Source organism: Rhinopithecus bieti, unplaced genomic scaffold, assembly GCF_001698545.2.
Source record: "Rhinopithecus bieti isolate Rb0 unplaced genomic scaffold, ASM169854v2 scaffold_2453, whole genome shotgun sequence".
Lineage (NCBI taxonomy): Eukaryota > Metazoa > Chordata > Mammalia > Primates > Cercopithecidae > Rhinopithecus > Rhinopithecus bieti.
In genome coordinates, this window is record NW_016804447.1 from 6,759,029 (window position 1) to 6,780,572 (window position 21,544).

Consider the following 21,544-nt stretch of genomic DNA (forward strand, 5'->3'; position numbering starts at 1 on the left):
GTGGTGGTGCAATCTCAGCTCACTGCAACCTCCCTCTCCTGGTTCAAGAGATTCTCTTGTCTCAGCCTCCCAAGTAGCTGGGACTACAGGCACATGCCATCACGCCCGGCTAATTTTTGTATCTTTAGTAGAGATGGGGGTTTCACCATGTTGGCCAGGCTGGTCTTGAACTCCTGACCACAAGTGCTTCACGTGCCTCAGCCTCTCAAAGTGCTGGGATTACAGGTGTGAGCCACTGCACCTGGCCAAAACACATATATTCAAAATATAAAGATCGATTCTTTTGAATTTCCTTCATGGCCTATGTGTTTTCAATTTTATAAACTTTTCACGTGTCCTAGAAATGAATGCGTGTTCTCTGTGGGATCCAGAGTTCCGTATATATTTATTAAACCACGCTTATACAACATTTCTGGAAGCAATTTTTATACCAAACTAATTTCATTTTTTTAACACGATTATGGTTTAACATTCAGCTTGGTTCAGAATTAAGTCTCTTTCAGTTATGTACCTCTTCAACATCCCTACAATATGAACGTTACTATCTCCCGTTTGCCAAAGCAGGACTAGATGCTCAAAGGGCAACTTGTCCAAACTCCACAGCAATTGAAATAGTTGAAATTTGAACTTTGATCTGTTTTAGTTTGTCACAACACAAGGCTTCTGGCCCAGAAATCTCAGCTATTCTTTATTCCACCTTTTCCTTCATCCTCCAATATCTACTGGGACATGGGACCTTTTGATTCTACACCCTAAAATGTTCCCTGATCAATCTCATTTATTACAATTTTAATTTTCACCAAAATCAGTAGTCAAAGAATATAAATGCCAGTGATAAAATACCACTAGCATACTGTGTTGTTGCAATTTTTACGCCCTTTCACCTATATTACGGTACTTCATTTCATTAATAAGACTAATTAAAACAGGTATTACAACTTAGGAAACCGGTTCTCAGAATGTTTATGTAACATATTTAAACTCCCAGACAGCAAGTGACAGATCCAGTTTTCTGAATGATAGGACTCTTTCTATAGCCCTGTATTAGTAACAATGTTATTTTTAGAATAAAGTTTTAAGAATGTATCATCTATTGTAAAACATCAGACTAAAGCCAGATTCCCGGTAGGGAACGGTATTCTCAGGATCCTCTCACCCAGTTGCATTACCTCACTTCAAAAAACCTGAGGCCCAAAGTGGTGCTGTGACCTCCTAAGTGGAAAAGCTAGTACTCGAATTCGGATCCTCCATCTGGTGTCATTAACTCAGCCTCCCGGAATAAGGCCAAACGGAATTACACCAGCTTCTCAGAAAAAGATCTAATGGTTGTATTACAAAAGGAGGCATCTATTTCTCAGAATTTCTACCCTTAATCGCCTTGGTGAATCCTCGAAGGACATAAATCCATCCTTTAACACAGACTCCTTTGGATAGCGGAATGGTGAACGTTATTGCGCTTCCATTACCGCCCTCCAACTGGGAAGACCCCAGCATCGAATTCGGGAGGCCGGCAATAGCAGCTCATGCCTGCAGGGTGCGTCCACCGACTGCAGGAAAAGCAGTCGGGGTGGGAGAAACTTAGGAAACCACCCAGGGCCAAAGGAAGGAAAACGCAATGCACAAATTTGTTTCCGCTGGAGGCAAAGGCTGGCGTCGATACCTGTACTGGGCAATGGTCAGCGTAGCCTCACGTTCGGCCCCAAAGCCAGGCAAGTGCTGGTTTAGGTAGGCCTCCAGGGACTTGCTGTCGAACTTGTGCTGGGGCAGCATTTCGGCCAAATCTGGCTCGCCAGTAGCACCTAGCTTCATGATCGTCCCCGCAGGCCACTGCAACGCAGAATCCACAGGTCTCGAGGGCAGAAGTCCTTCAGGATTGGGCAACGCCCCCAGAGCACGGGCAGAGGCCGGGGCGGGGTCTGGTTCCAGCCAACCACATACACCCTACGCGCCGTTGCTGAGCAACGCTTGCCCGCTGAATCTGGAGGTTTTAGCTCTAGCCAAGTGCCAGAAGAGCCTAATGTGTGTTCGGATTTCACTTCTCCAGTCAGCGTCAGAGTTGGAGGCCTCAATTTTAAAGAAAGCAAAGCCACGGTCATCGTTGCGCACAAGGAACAACGCAGAAGCCTCTTCCATCCTCAAATTTAATGCATCAGCAGGCGGAAGAACTGTAGGGTCCGGTTCAGAAAAAGGCCCGTCAGGACCTCGAGCCCAAGAATAAAAAGACCCTGTTCTCCTAGACACCCGGTTAGAAAGGCAGCATCACAGGCCTCCTGCCCTGGACACTTATCACCCCGGTCCTGCTGCGGCCGGGTTTAGCCTACCCAGTGAGGAAGGAAGCCGAAAGAGCCAGGTTTTTGCTAAGGGGGAGCGATGTCTGCGACGCACCGGAAGCGGCTCCGAGGAAGGCGTGAAGGAGACGTGTCTGTCTGTGAGGCGCTGGGTGCACTTCCTCAGGTCTCTGGGCTAGGAAGGCAGCGGCTGGGTGCCTCCCCAAGTACCCTTCGCGAACCCAGCCGAGCAGCGTGGGGCGAAGGCGGCGGCGAAGGCCCGGGCTGGGAGCGTTGGCGGCCGGAGTCCCAGCCATGGCCGAGTCTGTGGAGCGGCTGCAGCAGCGGGTCCAGGAGCTGGAGAGGGAACTTGCCCAGGAGAGAAATCGGCGGGCTCCGGGGAGCGGTGAAGGAGGGGGCGGCCGGGTCCGCATCGAGAAGATGAGCTCAGAGGTGGTGGATTCGAATCCCTACAGGTAATCTGCGTCGCCAGTCGGAGGCAGGCGCGGGAGACGAGGTCAGGCTCCGTGAGGTCAGAAGTGAGGAGCTTCCCACGTCCCGCTCATGCGGACTCCCTCCACCCTTTTCTTGGTCTGGGAATCCTGTTCCCAAATGGGCAAGGCCACATCTTAGTACTGATCGGAAGATATTCTTTCTCTTTTTAATAAACCTCCAGTGAGTCAGCCATATGGTGCTGCTCCTGTGCCTGCTGAGGACGTGTGTCCAGTTTCCTATCGCCCTTGCCTTTTAATTAGTCCACCTCGCTGTGTATAAGACTGATAGTAAGAACTTTTAGAAGATGTAAAACCTGCTAAGGTAAACTTTGAGTTTCATAAAGGCTTATCAATGCATCTTAAATGGGGGCGGGGTGGGGGAGAGCGGGGTTAGCGCTAATCTGAGATATTCGGGTGCTCCTTAACATCTCAAACCATTCGACATTACCAAGACTGCCCAGGTCTCTCTTTTCTTCTTTCCTAATAAAGCCTGTCAATTCAGCAGATGGAATGTAGTGCAATGGTTAGGGTAGGGACTCTACCGCCAGACTGATTGCAATTCAAATCTAACTACTCTCTTAATAACTGTCTAACCTTAGGCAAGTTGTGAAACTCTCCGCTTCAGCTTCTCACCTATACAATGAAGATAATAGTAATATCTATCTCTGTCACAGTTGTGGGGATTGAAAAAAATCAGTGTGTATAAAGGTCTTAGAGTAGCGCTTGTACATGGTAAATCTTATACAAGATTTTATTGCTAGGTGCATTTAGTAGCAGGCAGTTATTGAGCTTTCACTGTGCTAAGCAATTTACATGCATTGTCTCCTCTCACCAAAACCCAATGGGATTGCTACTATTTTACCCCCGTTATATAGGTGAGAAAATTGAGGCTTAGACAGCCACCTCAGGTTCATGCCTTGGTAGTAAATAATACGGCCTGTCTTGCATTAGATTTGTCTTAATGTAAAATTCTCATGAACCATCTCCCCAGTAAAAACAATTAAGTCGTGTAGCTAAAAATTGTATAGTGCTAAAGTAGATAAGGAAGATTTTATTGTTGCTTTTTTCCTTTAAAGAGCATAAGAGTTTTTATTTTTAAAACAGGTTTTAGTTTGTGATACATAAAGCTGCAGTAGAAGTCTTAGGGTGCACTGTTTTAACTGTGTTGCCAAATATGAAGGGTTAATGGTCCAAAATTTTTAGAGATTAAATAAGCATGAACTGACGTCTCTAATCAGAATAAGTGGAAACTATTTGACATTTTTAAAACATTTTAAAATTTTACAAATGAAGACTTTGAAATTTTCCCTCCAGAATGAAAAGCAGAGGAATATGGGTCATGAACTTAAGTTGTCTTTCAGACATTATTTTACTATGAGATGATCCCTTGACATTGTAATGATGACAAACAAGACTTTCAGAACTCAAGTCTCAATATTTTGTATTTCCTATCTGATTTGCGCCATTGACTTTATTAAAATTGCTCTACAGGAGATGGCAGTTTGATACCCAAAGCTCTTCACTGGTATATGGAAGTTTAATAAAGGTCAGCTTTAATTTTTTGAATTGTTCATACAGCAAATATTTACTGAGTACCTTTTCGTCTCCAGTCCTCCTTGACAATATTATTTACTTTGTATTGAGTAGTTATTATGCGCAGACACTGTGAATATAAAGTAGACATGGTCTTTTTCCTGTAGAGCTTACCAGATGAGTGTGAGATAAATAGAAAAGTAAATGTGCATTGCAGTACAGGTGGTAAGAATTATGATAAAATACAGCGTTATTACTGATAAATTACAGGTTATTGAATTATGATGAAGTACAGAAGGTTATAGGAAAGGGGTATGTATGTGTTCAACACCATTTTAACTGCTTCAAGAGATACAAAAGAAATATAAAGCCCCTGACTTTTGCTTCAGTTTGAGAGACTACATGGATGTGGGATATTAAACAACACAAGTAACCGTAACATTATGTGTTATGGAATACAGTTATAAGCTTGTGGAAAAACTGGAGAGGCTTTGAGATTAGAAAACCTGGTATCAAATCCTGACCCAGAAACCCAGCTCAGAATACTGTTTGCCAGTTAGCTAATCTTGGGCAGTTGATTAACCCAAACTGTTTCCCTCATTTGAAAAAGGGGGTTACCATCCATGCTTTTCAGGTTATTTAAAGATTGAAGGGAGCATCAAGGTAAGGATAGCAAATTCCTGTGATGGATCTGCCATCACTTTCTAACCAACCTCACTAAAATGACAGTAAAGGAATTTTTTAAAAGAAAACTCCCATTGAAAATATAAATTATGGGGAGGGGTGCATCCCTGTACTTGATTATAGTAACAATTTGGAAACTAGAGAAGGGATGGGTGAAGGTAACTGATTTAATAGATTCAGAGAAGTTTAATCTTAAGCTTGCAACCCAGTTTATTGCAGGAATCCCCAAAAGCTCAGGAATAGACACAGGTACTTGGAGAACTTCAGCGAGGGCTAAAAAAACCCAAAACTTTCAGTTGAAAATCTGTTGAAGAAACAAAGCCCCAGATCCCCTACTCCACTGTGGGTAACTGGGCAAACACTCCTTCCCTACCAGAAGAGGAAAGTATAGATTTCTTCATTAGAAAGACTAAAATAGAAGATTTCCAAGAATTGGGGCAGGTCTTTGTACCTGAAGGAAGGGGTAAACTGTTTACATGCTGAATGTTGTGACTGAATGTAAACTAAATGCTTACATACTGAATGCTGAGACTCCCAGCCTTGCTTCTTCACTTTCAACAGCTGATCGTGGGGTTGGAACTCCAACTCAGGTTGGAGTTTGAAAGATTATTCTCTAGGGAATCTGATGGCGCCAAGAGGAAAGACTGAAAGACACTGACATTGTGGATTTCTCAACTAGTCAGGCCAGTGAAGTCAAACAGTGTTGCCTATATTGTTACCTTTATCGTGTCCCACTCTTAAATATGAACAGAACAAAGGATGAGAGAAACTTCTAACATGAAAGAAATAAAAATAGCAACTTGGATAGACTATGTAAGAGAAACACATCCCCCTAAATTATCATTAGTATCCTGAGATGAGAGAAGATATAGTACAAATGATACAGGAACAAGGTGCAAAGTAGTTAGATGATCAAGGATTCTTGCAAATGGAGATGGTAATAGAAATGAAAATCTTAGTAGAAGTGTTGGAAAATAAAGTCGAAAGAAATCATCCAGAGAATAGAGCAGAAAACTAAAATGGTAGATAATTGGAGAAAGAAGATAAAGGACAAATCCAAATGGTCCAACTTCCAAATAATAGTTCCAGACAGTCCAGGAAACAAACCAAACAAGGAAGTAACCAAATTCTTCAAGGAAATTTCCCAGAACTGAAAATGTGAGTTTTCATTTTGAAAGCGTTCACTAAAAACTCAGCACAAGGGATGAGAACAGATTCACATTAAGGGACAGTGTGAAATTTTACAAGCTAGGAGACACTGGAGCAATACCTTAAAATGTTGAAAGACAATTCTAACTTTAGACTTCTTTACCAAGTTAAACTATCGATTAAGAGTATATGTGTAGCTTCCCAAAATTATATGCCCTTTGCTTTGTCATTTTTATGAAGAACATAATTTTGATAAGGAACATTTTCAGACATGAAAGTTCTCAAAATTTACCTCTGCTGTACCCTTTGCAAAACTACTGGAAGATATTCTAACCACAGCAAGAGAGTAAGTTTAAAAATAATTGATGACAGTCTTTTAAACTGTCATGTACATCAGAATTACTGGAGGGCTTGTTAGAGCAAATTGTTAGACTCCACATTCAAGATTTCTGATTCAGTGGGTGATTATAGGGTAGGGCCTAAGAAATTTCATTTCTATTAAATTCTCAGGTGGTCCTGTTGCTGATCCATAGACACTTTAGAACTAGGGAGCTATAGCATACAGGAAGCAGTGGATTAATACAGAATAAAGAAATTAAGAGACTTTGTAGTATAATGATGAAGGAAGAGCTTAGGAAGGGAGCTGTATGTGCAGTAAGTCTAGAGATATCATGTCAGATTCTAGGAGATACATCTTTAAGAAGATGAAATTGATAAAATACCTCATGAATATGAATGTATCTAGAGGAACTTTAGACAACTAGTGAAAAGTTGGAGTTGATTTTGTGAAAATACATAGGAAATTAAGCATCAGGAGAAACACACTTATTAACTTCAGGGTTGGGGGTTAAAGGAAAGGGTAAGTTTTAATATACTGCATGACCCAGTTGTGAAGAGTTAACATCTAACCAAGATGACTATATAATAATATTGGGAGGTTGGTGGAATGGAAAATGTCTGTGTGCAGTAGGGATGAATGCTAAGAACAAAATCTGATTCAGATAATTGACTATAACTGAAAAAGAAATACAATGTTAGCATGTTGTTTAGGAATATGATGGTAACAGAGTTAAAAGTGAGGGCGTGGAAAATGGGGGTGGAGGCTGAATTTCCTGACAAGCATGGTGGAACTATTTGACTCCTTAAAGTGAAGATGAATGGGAATTAATTATAGACTTAAACTGCAGATTACCAGTAACTAGTTAAAGCACCTCTTAGAGTCTTTGGCATACAGTAGGTGCTTACTAAAAGTAGACATCATCCATTGTGGGCAGAGGCAACGAGAATGGAATTCCAGCCATGAATTTACTCTGATGATGGAGATCTGAGTATTAAAACATTAAATATTTACATATTCTACCAAAGCATAGAAAAATGTTGAAATTTAACTTTGACCCTTAACATTTAAGTAGTAGTCACAATCTTGGCTGCAAATCAGAGTACATAGCTTTTGAAAACCAATCTTGTTTCATGGACTACACTTGGGAGTTTTTAAAGGTACCTGGGTAATTTAGTTTCATCTGGTAAAAACCAGCCTGTAAGCATCCTCCTCTTTGAAACGATTAGTAATGATTATATTTTGGTGTTTATTTTCTGTGATGATGTATGTCTGTTTGTATTACTATTACCTAAAAGACTGTAAGCTTTAAAACATATTTTTCTTTGTTTTAAGCCGCTTGATGGCATTGAAACGAATGGGAATTGTAAGCGACTATGAGGTATGATAAACCCTTTCCAAGTTTTTGTAAGATGAATTCAGTGAATTAAAATAACTTCTGGTGACATATTTGATGAAGAGCTATTAACCAGCACATACTATTTTGTATTTCACAGAAAATCCGTACCTTTGCCGTAGCAATAGTAGGTGTTGGTGGAGTAGGTAGTGTGACTGCTGAAATGCTGACAAGATGTGGCATTGGTAAGGTAAAAACATTTCTCTTTGCCTCTTGTATAGGGAACTACTCACTCCTGGAGTAAATCAGGTACAAATTAGGATTTTTTTTCTTTACTAATGCCTTATTGCCTTGCAGTGTATTAATCTAGATTGTTCTATTTGGGTTGAGACATATCCCCACCCAAATAAAAGGTGATATTATTTCTAATTAGACAAAGATTGTCTAATTGTGTTTAGAAACGTTTTTGTTTGAAGTAATATGTAAACAATTTGGACTTAAGTGTTTTAGATATAGAAGCTTAGGAAAGAAGGCTGTTAATTTGATAAAGTGTGTGAAACACTGAAACATCTAACAATTATTTTATTAAACATACCAGACAGAATAGAAAACATGTACCTTTCCTACTCTTGATTTTGAACTAGAGAATGCTCTGGATGGATTTTTAAAAATTGGTACTTTTTTACTTTTTTCTAAAATTTATTTAGATTATGGGAAGAAGTAACTTTCTTGTACCAGGATTCAGTCTACCACTCTTAGATTTACAAAGCCAAAGTCTATGATGTTAGATACATAATGGTTGAATAAATAAACTTTCCACAATTATGTATCCTTTAATTTGTTGTTCTGGTAAAGGAAGCATTCTCCCAGTTTACCAATGCTTTCTAATATGTTGGTCTACCCCAAATTCTTAAAAGAAGGTGATTTCAAAATTGGCACTCACTTATCAATATAGAAATAACACCAAAATACTAAAAATGTTTATTGAAATTTTAATATCTTTCAAAAGATTTACAAAATCTGGATAAAAATTGCTTATAGCTGACTTAAGCACCCTGACCAGGGATATTAGAGATCACTGACCTCTATTGACCAGGGATAATAGAGGTCATTGAGATTAGCGGCTCTCAAGTTTGAATATGTTATCACAATTAGTTGGAAGCCTTATTAAAGCACAGATTAACAGATCCTACTCTGGTGGTGTTGATTTTATAGGTGTCAGGTGGACTTAATAATGGACAGCGCTAACAAGCTCCCAGGTGATCCTGATGATGATGTTCCTAGGCTTACACTAGTAAGAACCACTGGATCCTTGCTACTCCAAGTTTGGTCCCTGAAGTAGTAACATCAGTATCAGCTCTCAATACCTACCCCAGACATACTGAATCAGAATCTGTATTGTAACACGATCCCCAAAGATTGATTTGCATATCATTTACATATTCATTTGGAGAAGTGCTCTTGCATCGCTAACAAGCTTCAGGTGATGCTAATGCAGCTAGACCAGGCCACATTTTGAGTAGCAAAGAGGTAGAACAGTAGTTATATATTGCTGTAGTTAGAATCACCTGGGAAGTTTTAAAAAATTCTGGTGTCCAGACTGCACCCCATATAAGAATCTCTGGGGATGAGGCACAAACATCTGTATTTTTAAAAATTCTCCAAGTGATTCCAGTGTGCCCTCAAGTTTGTAAACAGAAGCTACACAGGTAAGTTTCAGGAAGTCTTTCTTTAATTTGTAAAACAGATAAATACGAAGCAAATTAATGAGGTTAAATAGGAAAGTAGAAGATGTTAGGAAACCCAGAGTCCATTTCTTATCCCTGAAAGCCTCTGGGATCTCTTTAAAGTTATCTGGGGTGCCTTGGATCACCAGATCTATACTCGCTTCTTTATTTTAGAGATGAAGATACAGGCCTAAAAAGTGAAAGTGATTTACCCACAATCAGAACTAATTAGTGGCAGAGTTACACCTCAGACCTTCTGTTCCCAAGTTTAATGTTTCCTGCAACTTATGTATAAACAAGCTATGAGGCAGAAACTCATTTAATACTTAGCCTGACCTAATACATATTTATTGATGAGCTTAAATAAACTATGTTTTGGAGACTCTTAAGTAGGATTAGAAAATTTTGGAGAGTGAGATCTTTTCTAGCAAGGTATTAAGGGCTATCTAGGAGTTATGGGTTAGGTTAATTTTTTTTCTTTTTAGTTTTTTTATTGAGAAGAAAATCCCATTTTTGTGTTTATTGTTTAGTATGCTGAGAATTGTATTACAGAGTCACAGAATTTCATATCAAGAAGGGACTTAGGAAGTCCTTGTCTCTAGCCTGTTCTTATTGATAAGAAATGTAATCTAATTGCCATTTTAATGTGTGTGTGTGTGAAATGCTTTTTGAAACAGGCTTAAGTATATAGCAGGAAACAACTGGTTTGTAATTCTATCTGGAATGATGTTTTAGCCATGTCACTGGTATATATATTCTGTCATATACACAAAAGGAGTCAGGTTATACTATATTTTAAGTTACAGCATTTGTTTTTATCTTATTTAAAGATTGCATTTATCCAATAGATTCCTGGCTTTTAGCAAAAAAATGGAAATGAAGTAGGATTTTGCCACAGTTTTAAAAAATGGAATGAAAGGGAATTAATTTTTGAGTGAATTATTTAGAGAGGCAGCAAAGCATTGTGGTTGAGGTGCAGATGCTGGATTGAGAATGCTTGAGTTTGAATGCCATTTTCACCTCACATTAGATGAGTGGCCTTTGGACAAGTGTTGTAGTTGCCTCATTTTTAAAATAAGGATAATAGTACCTACATGCCTCACATGAGCATTCAATGAATTAATATATGGCACTCAGTGTTGTAAAGTTAGCTAATATTATTATCAAACTGTTACACTAATTAAATGTAAAGCTCTCTAATTTATTCTTTGATATTTTTAGTTTTTTGGTATGCTTTTCATCAGAATACCACTGTTTTCATTTTAGTTGCTACTCTTTGATTATGACAAGGTGGAACTAGCCAATATGAATAGACTTTTCTTCCAACCTCATCAAGCAGGATTAAGTAAAGTTCAAGCAGCAGAACATACTCTGAGGTAAATGGAATAGCAATCAAGAAACATATTCAGTGAAATCTTACTTTATGTATTTGATATGAGTTAATATAAATGGATCTTACTTTTTCTCTATAAAATGCAGATTTCACTTGTACAAAGAATTCTCTTACCTGTTGGACATGGGGTTGGCAAACTTTTTATGTATAGGGTTATATAATAAATATTTTAGTCTTTGAGGGCCAGATGTTCTCTGTTGCAACTGTTAGTTGTAGTGTGATAGCAGCTGTAGGCAACACAAACATGAATAAGCATGTCTGTGCTCCAATAAAATTCTATTTTTGGACTCCAAAATTTGAATCTCATACAATTTTTAATTTTTTAAATTAAAAAACAAATTTTTTTTGAGACAGAGTCTCACTCTGTCACCCAGATTGGAGTGTAGCAACACAATCTCGGCTCACTGCACCTCCATCTCCCAGGCTCAAGCTATCTTCGCATCTCAGCCTCCTGAGTAGCTAGGACTACAGGCACTTGTCACCATGCCTGGCTAATGTTTTGCAGTTTTAGCAGAGACGGGGTTTTGCCATATTGCCCAAGTTGGTCTCGAACTCTTGAGACTCAAGCCATCTGCCCACTTAGCCCTCCCAAAATGCTAGGATTGCAGGCATGAGTCACCGTGCCTGGCTGATACAATTTTTATATGTCATAAAATGTTCTTTTGATTCTTTTCCCAACCATTTAAAAATGGAAAAAAATTCTTAGCCTGAAGGCTGCACAAAAACAGGTGGTGGGCCAAATTTGGCCCATGGGCCACAGTTACCCAATCCCTGCTTTAGGAACTTTCTTTGTGGCCCCAAATTTGTTCTTAACTGGAATAAGGAAGTGAGGCTGAGCTGTAAGTAGTTACTGGACATGGTTAAGTCTTAATTCCCAACACTTAGATTGATTGGGGTGGGAACAGTTTTGTAATCTTTATGACAAAAATGAACCTAGTACTTGAAGTGTGAGATAAAAGAGATAGAAAAGAACTTTGGGTTTTCTTTGAGTAGCTTGAATTCGCTTCTCTAAGGTATGTTAAATGCCCTTTAGCTCTTTCAATTCTTTTCCTCACAGCTTTTCTTACTACAGCTACTAGTAGTGGTCTTTTAAAACACTTTTTTTTTAGAGACAGGGTCTCACTGTGTCCCCCAGGTTGGGGTGCAGTGGGTGCGATGATAGCTTCACTGTCATTGAACTCCTGGACTCAAGTAATCCTCCCACCGCAGCCTCTTGAAATGCTAGGATTACAGGCTTATAATCATTCCCTTTTTCCTTCTTAGGAACATTAATCCTGATGTTCTTTTTGAAGTACACAACTATAATATAACCACAGTGGAAAACTTTCAACATTTCATGGATAGAATAAGGTAAAATTTTAATTTATGAATATTTTGTATAATGTCTAGCTCAAGTATTAGAAAATTATTAGAAAATCTATGGATTAATCCAATGAAGGAAGATTGATATATATTTTCCATTTTTTTAGAACAGTAATTTTGTGTGATTTTATGTATTAGAATATCATTTAAAGGTATATATTGTCCAAAAACAATTAAAAAGCAAACAAGCAAAAAACCCCTGTAAGTTACAATATAAGAAGAAAGTGTCAGTTTTAAGTTCTGTGTTCTAGATTGTACTTCTGTCTGAAAATGGTTTTCTTCAGAGACTGTCAGACCACCACTGAAATAATGAATTGCATCCAATTAGCTTTTATTACATTTGTAATGAAGCATGAATAAAAATGTGAAAGCCGGTAGTGAAAAAGTAATTGTTGTGAACATACTTTGTACTTCCTTCACCCTTGTAGTTCTTGTAAAATAAGTAATACTACAGTACCATTGATGTTATATTTGTATGTTACTCAATACTTGATATATATATCTTTAATATTACACAGTTATGTGATAATTATAGTCCAACATTTAATGAAAGAATAAATGTTGGACTGAACAAGTAAAGTATAATGTATTAGAGTGTATTTTGTGTCCTGATGTTTTTCAAACTTATTTTCTTTGACTAGTAATGGTGGGTTAGAAGAAGGAAAACCTGTTGATCTAGTTCTTAGCTGTGTGGACAATTTTGAAGCTCGGATGACAATAAATACAGTGAGTATTCCTGCTGTGCAAGATATATTCATGGATTTAGCTGTTTTCCTGTATATTCCATCAGTATATAATCCCCATCCTAAAAACAGTTCTGAATGCAAACCCTTTTCTGTGTTTTATTTGTAATGTTCTCTTAGCCTACTCTTAAAATCTATTCTAATAGCTGTGATACCTGTCTAGCCTTGCTGCTGTGACATGTGTTACAGTATCCTACTCTTTTTGCTGGTAAACTGTGAAACAGCAAAATGTATAATTCTTAAATTGGTATCTTATAATAATTATTGGTCAGCGTTAGTTTTAGCTTTTGTTACTTTATTTTATAAATGTATAAATATGTATAAATTGCCTAAAACCTGGTTTCTCAAAATAAAATAATTATTTTCCTTTTGAATATTGTTTTAACTTTTCAGATGATATTTTGCCTTTTTTTGTTCCTGAAATTATTTTAGAAAAGTGAAATTTCACATTAATTTGACAAGAAATCCAATAAACTTTGATTCAATTTAATAATATTTACTGACTGCATCTTGAATACTGTCACTTTACTTTTTAATAGAGTATGGTAATTACCAAGGAATTCCATTATCTTACAACTTACCTCATTTGTTCTGAAAATTAATTTTAAAAGACCTTGGTAATCCATTCAATTCAAAGAATGTATTGTAAATTACTTCTTGCCCTTTTATTTTTTTTCCTTATGTTTTCACCCATTTCTACTAAGGCTTGTAATGAACTTGGACAAACATGGATGGAATCTGGGGTCAGTGAAAATGCAGTTTCAGGGCATATACAGCTCATAATTCCTGGAGAATCTGCTTGTTTTGCGGTATGCATTATTCTTTTTGGATTATTCTTCACTGTTAGGTACTTGAGTTCTTAGGGGCATTGAAAATGTATTACAATTCAAAGAAAAAACAAACTTGGATGGAATACTATTTGGAACATCTCATACTATTCCTCTTTTTTTTCGAAATGTGTTTTCTTTTATTCTTTTTCATGTAGTGTGCTCCACCACTTGTAGTTGCTGCAAATATTGATGAAAAGACTCTGAAACGAGAAGGTGTTTGTGCAGCCAGTCTTCCTACCACTATGGGTGTTGTTGCTGGGATCTTAGTACAAAACGTGTTAAAGTAAGTCAGGGCTAATTTTTCTGAATAGTCTTATATGCTTTCAATAAAAATAAATACATTTCACAAAGCATTTCAGAAATTGAAATTATAAGCTAAGTATATAGTTACTTTTAAATGTAGTTTTAAATGTTTTCTATATGCATACATGTGCATTCTATTTTATATATGTATGTCTACTTTTCATATATATTGCTATATTAAATATTACATATATTAATATTCATACATGAATATATATGAATGTCAGTTACTCCCTGCATTTGGAATAGCTTTTATGAAATGATACAATGGTAGTGGCATATTTTTTTATGAAGCATTAACCAAATGATTTAAATCTTTCCAAGTCTGACCAGTGGATGGAGACTTAAGCACACTTGTTTCTACTATATTGATTTAAGTCTTACCAAAAATAACCCAAATGTGACTAAGAGTAATTATTAATGTTAATGTAATTAAACATTAGTGTTACTATAAATTTTACACTTATATATACATAAAATGTTAACATTTATATTAGTGTTAATATAAAACACATTAACAATACTTAAAAAAAAAAAAACAGATTCTTAAAATCTGCTTTTGGATACCTCTGCTATCCAAAAACAAACATCCAGCAACTGTACTATCTAAACTATAGCTAAAAAGAAGGGAAAATATTTCTTTGCTGCTAAAATTTATGTCAGAGTTCATGAATCAACTCATACTTTATTAAAAGCAGATCCCCTTTAGGTGTTCTCTAATTCAGGCTATTTATTTTCCCTCATTTTACAACTTTAATAAGCTTAGTTGTATACCCTAAGCCTCCAATATAATAAGAACAAATTGCAACAAGACACATGGAGGCACCAATCAATAAAAAGTGTCAGTTGCTAGCAAAGAAATTGAAAAAAGCATACGTATAAACTCTCAAATTAATGGTCTAGGGCTATTTCATATAAGAGCAAATAGCCTGTTTAGACAGCAGTAGGCCCTGTCTAAACAAAACATTTGATAGTTTGATACAAAAAAGAAGCAAGGAATCATGGCTAACCAAGTATTCTCTTAAGGATGTGTCCTATTTAGCTAGCCCCTCTGTTGATGGTCATGTAGGCTACTTAATTTTTTTTTTTTTTTAATTAACAATGCTACAGGCTACATCTTGTATATATCTCTGAATACTAGATTGAGCTCTCTTCTTCTTGTTTTTTTGGAGACAAGGTCTCACTGTGTTGCCCAAGCTGGAGTTCAGTGGCACAATCATGGCTCACTGCAGCCTCAACCTCCTGAGCTCAAGTGATCCTCCCACCTCAGCCTTCCAAGTAGTTGGAAGTACAAGTGTATGCCACAATGCCTGGCTAATTTTTGTATTTTTTGTAGAGACAAGGTTTCATCACATTGCTCAGGCTGGTCTTGAACTCCTGAGCTTAAGTGATCTGCCCACCTTAGCCTCCCAAAGTGTTGGGATTACAGGCGTGAGCCACTGTGCCCAGCCTAGAGTTTTCTATAGTACATTTTTTTTTTTTTTAAAAACAGGGTTTCACTCTGTCACCCAGGCTGGAGTGCAGAGGCACAATCTCAGCTAATTGCAATCTCCACCTTCCAGGTTCAAGTGATCCTCCTACATCAGCCTCCCAGGTAGCTGTGACTACAAGCACCCACCACCACGCCCAGCTAATTTTTATGTATTTTTTGTAGAAACAGAGTCTCCTTATGTTCCCCAGGCTGGTCTTGAACTCCTGGGCTGAAGCAGTCTGCCCATATCGGCCTCCCAAAGTGCGAGGAATTACAGGCATGAGCCACTGCACCCGGCCTATAGTACACATTTTTTAAAGTAGAATTTCTGAATTTATGAAATATTTACTAAATTTCTCCTGCAAAAGGATTATACATTTGTATCATAGTTTAGATTATACATTTGTATCATAGTTTAGGAGTACCTGGTTCACCCATACCTTTTTGGGTATCATCAAACTCTGTAACCTTTGTCATTCTGGTGGGTAAAAAATAGGCATTTAAGTTTTATTTTTATTTGTGAAAAAAAGTTGAACACTTACATTCATCTGTGAATTGTCTGCTAATAGTTATTGCTCTTTTTTGTCTTGTTGTATATTAAGAATGTATATTTGCAAATATTTTTCTTTTGTCATTTATCTTTTTTATGTGATTTTCTCTGTATAGAAACTTTTATTATGTTAGTGCAAAAGTAATTGCGGATTTTGCCATTACGTTTGACAAAAACTGCAATTACTTTTGCGCCAACCTAATAAAAAAAATCAGATTGGCTGGGTGTAGTGGCTCACGCCTGTAATCCCAACAATTTGGGAGGCCAAGGCAGGCAGATCACTTGAGCCCAGGAATTCGAGACCAGCCTGGGGCAACATGGCAAAGCCCCATCTTTACAAAAAAAAATACAAAAATTAGCCAAGCGTGGTGGTGCTTGCCTGTAGTCACAGCTACTTGGGAGACTGAGATGGGATTGCTTGAGCCTGGGAGGGTGAGGCTACAGTGAGCCATGATCACACCACTGTACTCCAGCATGGGCAACAGAGTAAAAAGTATCAGATTTGACTGGGAAGATGACAGGAGGGAGCTGGAGGCCATGGGATGCTGAAAAGTTCTATATCTTGATCTGGTGATGGTTCCATGAAAGACTCATACAAAATTTTACTGAGCTATACATTTAAGATTGTGCATTTTATAGTAAATTACATATAAAATGTTAAAAATTAAGTAGCTTTAATACCATATCTCAGGGATTTAAAAAATACACTTCTCCCACATTTTAGCTTCTCTGAAATCAGCATGCTTCTTGAAGTTGTTGACATGTAATAGTTTAGCTGCCAGCATTTAATCTTTATTAGAAGTTCAAAAAAATAGTGTGTTCTACAGTTGATGAAATGGAGTAATCTTTTCTTTCCTTCATTCAATAAACACTGAAGCATCTACTGTGAGCCAGGCACTGTAAATAAGAGAAAATTGCTGTTTTCTGGATGCAGATTTCTGTTTTCTGATTTAAAAAGTATATCATTTACCTATTTCAAAGTTATTTTTAAAAAATTTAACTGTTCTAGTATTTTCATGGTTTTAATTTCTTTATTTAAGTCTACTTTGATTTTTCTAGGTTTCTGTTAAATTTTGGTACTGTTAGTTTTTACCTTGGATACAATGCAATGCAGGATTTTTTTCCTACTATGTCCATGAAGCCAAATCCCCAGTGTGATGACAAAAATTGCAGGAAGCAGCAGGAAGAATATAAGGTATACGGCAATCTGTTAGAATGCATGAGGGATCATATTGCATAGGACAATAAATAACTTAAACAGATTTGGAATACAAGATAAATGATTAATTTATTCACCATACTTCAAAAATGAATGTTCTTTCTTGCTTTTGGTAAGATAAAAAGCCTGTCTGAATTCTTGATTAATGCTTGTAATGTCGTATATATTAGTCATAAAGGAAAATTCTTGATTAATGCTTTAGAGAACTGAGAATGAGTAAGAACACTTTGATGCTGTTTGATTTCTACAGAAAAAGGTAGCAGCACTGCCTAAACAAGAGGTTATGCAAGAAGAAGAAGAGATAATCCATGAAGATAATGAATGGGGTAGGTGTTCTTTTATAAATTGAAATGGCAGCATAAAACAAAACCTTTTATGGTAGCCAATCAAATAAGATTATACAAATTGAATAATTATTGCTTATTAAATTCCTTAAAAACTGATACAGGATCAAATTTACAGGTATTGAGCTGGTATCTGAGGTTTCAGAAGAGGAACTGAAAAATTCTTCAGGTCCAGTTCCAGACTTACCTGAAGGAATTACAGTGGCATACACAATTCCAAAAAAGGTACTTCAAAAATATGATTTACCCATATGTAACTATCATATAAAATATTTTTCTTCTTTCATCTTCATTCTAATTTGTAATGCCAGTGAAGTATTTCCTGTTTTAAGATACTTTATGCTATAGGCATTAAGATGTGAGAGAGGTATTCAGTGTTAATATGCAAATATTTATAGCTTATTTTAGACTTTTAAAACATAGAATAAAATGGTTTTATTCACTCATTAATGAACCAAGTATAATAGATTTTGATTAAATGAAGATCTCATTTTTGTTTATTGGTAGTTTTAGCTACAATGTCGTTTAAAAATACTAGAGCTGTCAAGAATATTGAAATTACTGCCTTGTAAATCAAAAGACTGGTGGGGAATGTAAAAGACTTTGTCTTCTAAAAAGAAAATTTACTTTATAACCCTGTTGAGCACGGTCAAAACTTACTGATTATATATTCCTAAGCATCAAGAATTCTATATGGTTCTTTTTTCACTGTATTTCCCTTATTTGTCAATAGCAAGAAGATTCTGTCACTGAGGTAACAGTGGAAGATTCTGGTGAAAGCTTGGAAGACCTCATGGCCAAGATGAAGAATATGTAGATAATGGACTGGGATATATTTTATTTCTCATGTTAAAGCCTCTTCCCTTGAAATTAAAAAAAAAAATTTAACTGATAAAACTTAGGGCAACATTAATTAATGTATATTCTTACCTGAATTGTTATACTTTTTGAAAATCCTGTGACTTGCCTATTTCTCCCTGCTCCAGTGAAATCATTAACTCTCCTAAAACGTATGTTTCATTCTAGTAAGAAAACCTCAAAGGATATTGTAGGATATAAATCTTACTTGAAAACATAGCTGTTGAAATGTTTTGGCCTTTTGGAGTGGGGAAAGGACAAATCTGATCCTGTAATCTTTTTCTTTCCAGTAATCCCTTGTGTCTGTTGCATGAGGACATGGACAATAAAGCAGTACATGATTCTCAGATACAGGGAGAAGGACAAGGCATACAGCTTATTGATTAGAGCTGGCAAGCATCTGCTCATTATGTTTGGAATTGCTTTCTATAAGAAAATTGCCCACTACTTCTAACTTGATCAACAATGAATTCAAAATAGTTAATCTATGAAATAACGTCCTCTCAAATGTTTGCTGATGAAATACAAGTTGAAATGTAGTTATTGGAAAAGTCTGTAACCTGTGGATTATATATATTCAAAGTGAGACAAAGGCAAATAAAAAGCAGCTATCTTCATGAATAGACAAAGTTGATTTCAGGAAGTATAAATTATATTCTGCACCGACCCAGGAATAGAAATTATTGCACCTGTGGAACATATATCTGGAGTTACTATACTTTACTGAAGAGCAAGGCATTAATTTAGACTAAAATCCATCCAGATTACACGCATTCTTTAGGCCGCTCCTGGATACTTCATTTAAATTTGATTCTCAAGGTAATGAGACGTTGGCAAGGTTTGTCCTGTATAGTAGGCATAAAGGAAAAATTCTAAACTGCCTCTGCAATGACTTGTAGTCAGTGGTAGAGTATCACTTTCCCTGATCATGACCACTAAACTGTAAATTGATATAAATTAGTTTTCTCTGGAGTTACATCCAAGTAATGAAGACTTAAGAGAACCTTGGTTGAAATAAATTTCCAATAGTTTGGAAACTCATAAATACCATGCAGGTGTAGCCATTGCCAGTAGGCTGTTTCTATGCTTATTTCCTATTTTGACTTTTACGTTGAAGATAGGAATATCTAAATTATATCTCTAGGGAGAAAATGTTGTAAAAAATTAAAAGTGCATTCCTGATTTGTAAAATAAAGTTCAAAAAACTGATTTCAGAAAGTCTCAAATACCAAATGTGTTCAATACACTAGTTTTAAGATGCTAGGATTATACTGTGATTCTTATGTTTATAGTAAAGTCTGGAAAGCAGGAGGATAGTTTTTTTTAGCCTTGAGACTTATTTATGTTGCCTTGGTGAGTCTTTTATCATTTTTTAAAAATTTAGCTTATTCAACTGTAAAATAGCATTTCTAGTATAAGAGATGTTTTGAATTTAAAAAATGAAATGCAGTTTTTCAAAAATAAATTTCCTGTGGAAATTCTTGCATATCAATTTAGTAAGGTTTTATAAAATTTTATAATTTGATAAAGTATCATATCTAGAATTCACTGCCTTCTTTTATCTGCTCTCAAGTTGGCATTGCATCACTGCCTGTGTCATACACTGCACCAAATCTTACCTAATCTAACTTTTTTTGTCTAATATCTTTCATTAAAAACGACTGGATTATTTTACCAGAAAAAAAAAAATCTGGTAATAGATATGTTGCTATCCTAGAATACTCTTGACAGTCTGCAGGCCATGAAAACTTGCATAAGAAGGCAGCAGATTATGAAAAATTAATCATCATTGAATTTAGTATTACTAAACTCATAGCATTTGTCCAAATTTGTAAACACTACAAATCTGAGAATCAAATTTAAATGATTCTAATGTGAAAGATGGAAAAGCAGTCCCAAAATTTGCTTACCTCAGAGACTCAAAATGATAGTAAAACAACATACTCAACTTTAATTCCTGTCTCATTGTTAATGGGAAGTTAGTTATGGTTCTTCTAAAATGTTGTACAGAAAATAAGTATTACTAGTTTCTTCACTGAACAACACAAAAAACCTAATAGCCACTTAAGAATATTTATTTATTTTATTTTTTTTTGAGACAGAGTCTCACTCTGTTGCCTAGGCTGGAGTACAGTGGCGCAATCTCGGCTCGCCACAACCTCCGCCTCCTGGGTTCAAGCGATTCTCCTGCCTCAGCCTCCCAAGTAGCTGGGATTACAGGTACCCGCCACCATGCCTGGCTAATTTTTGTGTTTTTAGTAGAGGCGAGGTTTCACCATGTTGGCCAGGCTAGTCTCCAACTCCTGACCTCAGGTGATCCAGCTGTCTTGGCCTCCCAAAGTGCTGGGATTACAGGCGTGAGCCACCATGCCCAGCCAAGAATATTTATTAAAGGAAGCTTTGACCCCTGCATCACATTTTTTTCATATTTCCCTTTCTGTAATCTCGCACTTTGGGAGGCTAAGGCAGGTAGATCAAGAGGTCAGGAGTTCGAGACCAGCCTGACCAACATGGTGAAACCCCGTCTCTACTAAAACTACAAAAATTTGCCGGGTGTGATGGTGCATGACTGTAATCCCAGCTACTTAAGAGGCTGAGGCGGGAGAATCGCTTGAACTCGGGAGGCAGAGGTTGCAGTGAGCCAAGAGAGCGTCACTGTATTCCAGTCTGGAAAACAGAGTGAGACTCTGTCTCCCCCCCCCCAAAAAAAACAGTATTAATGAATGAAAATTATAACTAGAATGAATAAGTACTCTACCAATTCAGATTTATAATTGAGTTGTATGAAAGCTACCTTTTTCATTGTGAAGGTGCATATTAATGTGAATAAAATATTCCTATTTGAGAACTTCAAATATGCATACACAAAGATGTTCCAGCTATTTTTATCTTTTTAAGTACACATTCTACATGAGAGCATTTGGGTTGGTAGTAAAATAAGTAG

General features: G+C 36.8%; 2 protein-coding genes across 4 annotated transcripts in view; one reads left to right on the forward strand and one right to left on the reverse strand.

Moving 5' to 3' along the window:
• Window positions 1-2,143, reverse strand: part of ACAD11 (acyl-CoA dehydrogenase family member 11) — a 94,456-nt gene extending 92,313 nt beyond the window's left edge. Inside the window, exon 1 of the mRNA XM_017868402.1 lies at window positions 1,661-2,143. Within this exon, the coding sequence (XP_017723891.1) occupies window positions 1,661-1,809 (149 nt within the window). The 5' untranslated portion in view covers window positions 1,810-2,143. The remainder of the gene's footprint in view (window positions 1-1,660) is intronic.
• Window positions 1,555-19,814, forward strand: UBA5 (ubiquitin like modifier activating enzyme 5). 3 transcript variants are annotated; one of them, XM_017868404.1, is made up of 12 exons: window positions 1,555-2,743; window positions 7,800-7,845; window positions 7,961-8,050; window positions 10,794-10,903; window positions 12,184-12,270; window positions 12,924-13,008; window positions 13,730-13,834; window positions 14,011-14,138; window positions 17,239-17,374; window positions 17,649-17,724; window positions 17,861-17,967; window positions 18,476-19,814. In XM_017868404.1, exons 1-12 carry the CDS (start codon window positions 2,583-2,585, stop codon window positions 18,557-18,559), a joined length of 1,215 nt encoding a protein of 404 aa, XP_017723893.1. In that variant the 5' UTR covers window positions 1,555-2,582; the 3' UTR covers window positions 18,560-19,814. The 3 variants fall into 3 exon arrangements, with proteins under 3 accessions (XP_017723893.1, XP_017723894.1, XP_017723895.1); XM_017868405.1 differs by lacking the exons at window positions 7,800-7,845; window positions 7,961-8,050 and adding an exon at window positions 4,253-4,307 and having other exon boundaries at window positions 2,557-2,743; XM_017868406.1 differs by lacking the exons at window positions 7,800-7,845; window positions 7,961-8,050 and adding an exon at window positions 8,082-8,109 and having other exon boundaries at window positions 2,557-2,743.
• Window positions 19,815-21,544: the final 1,730 nt, after the last annotated feature.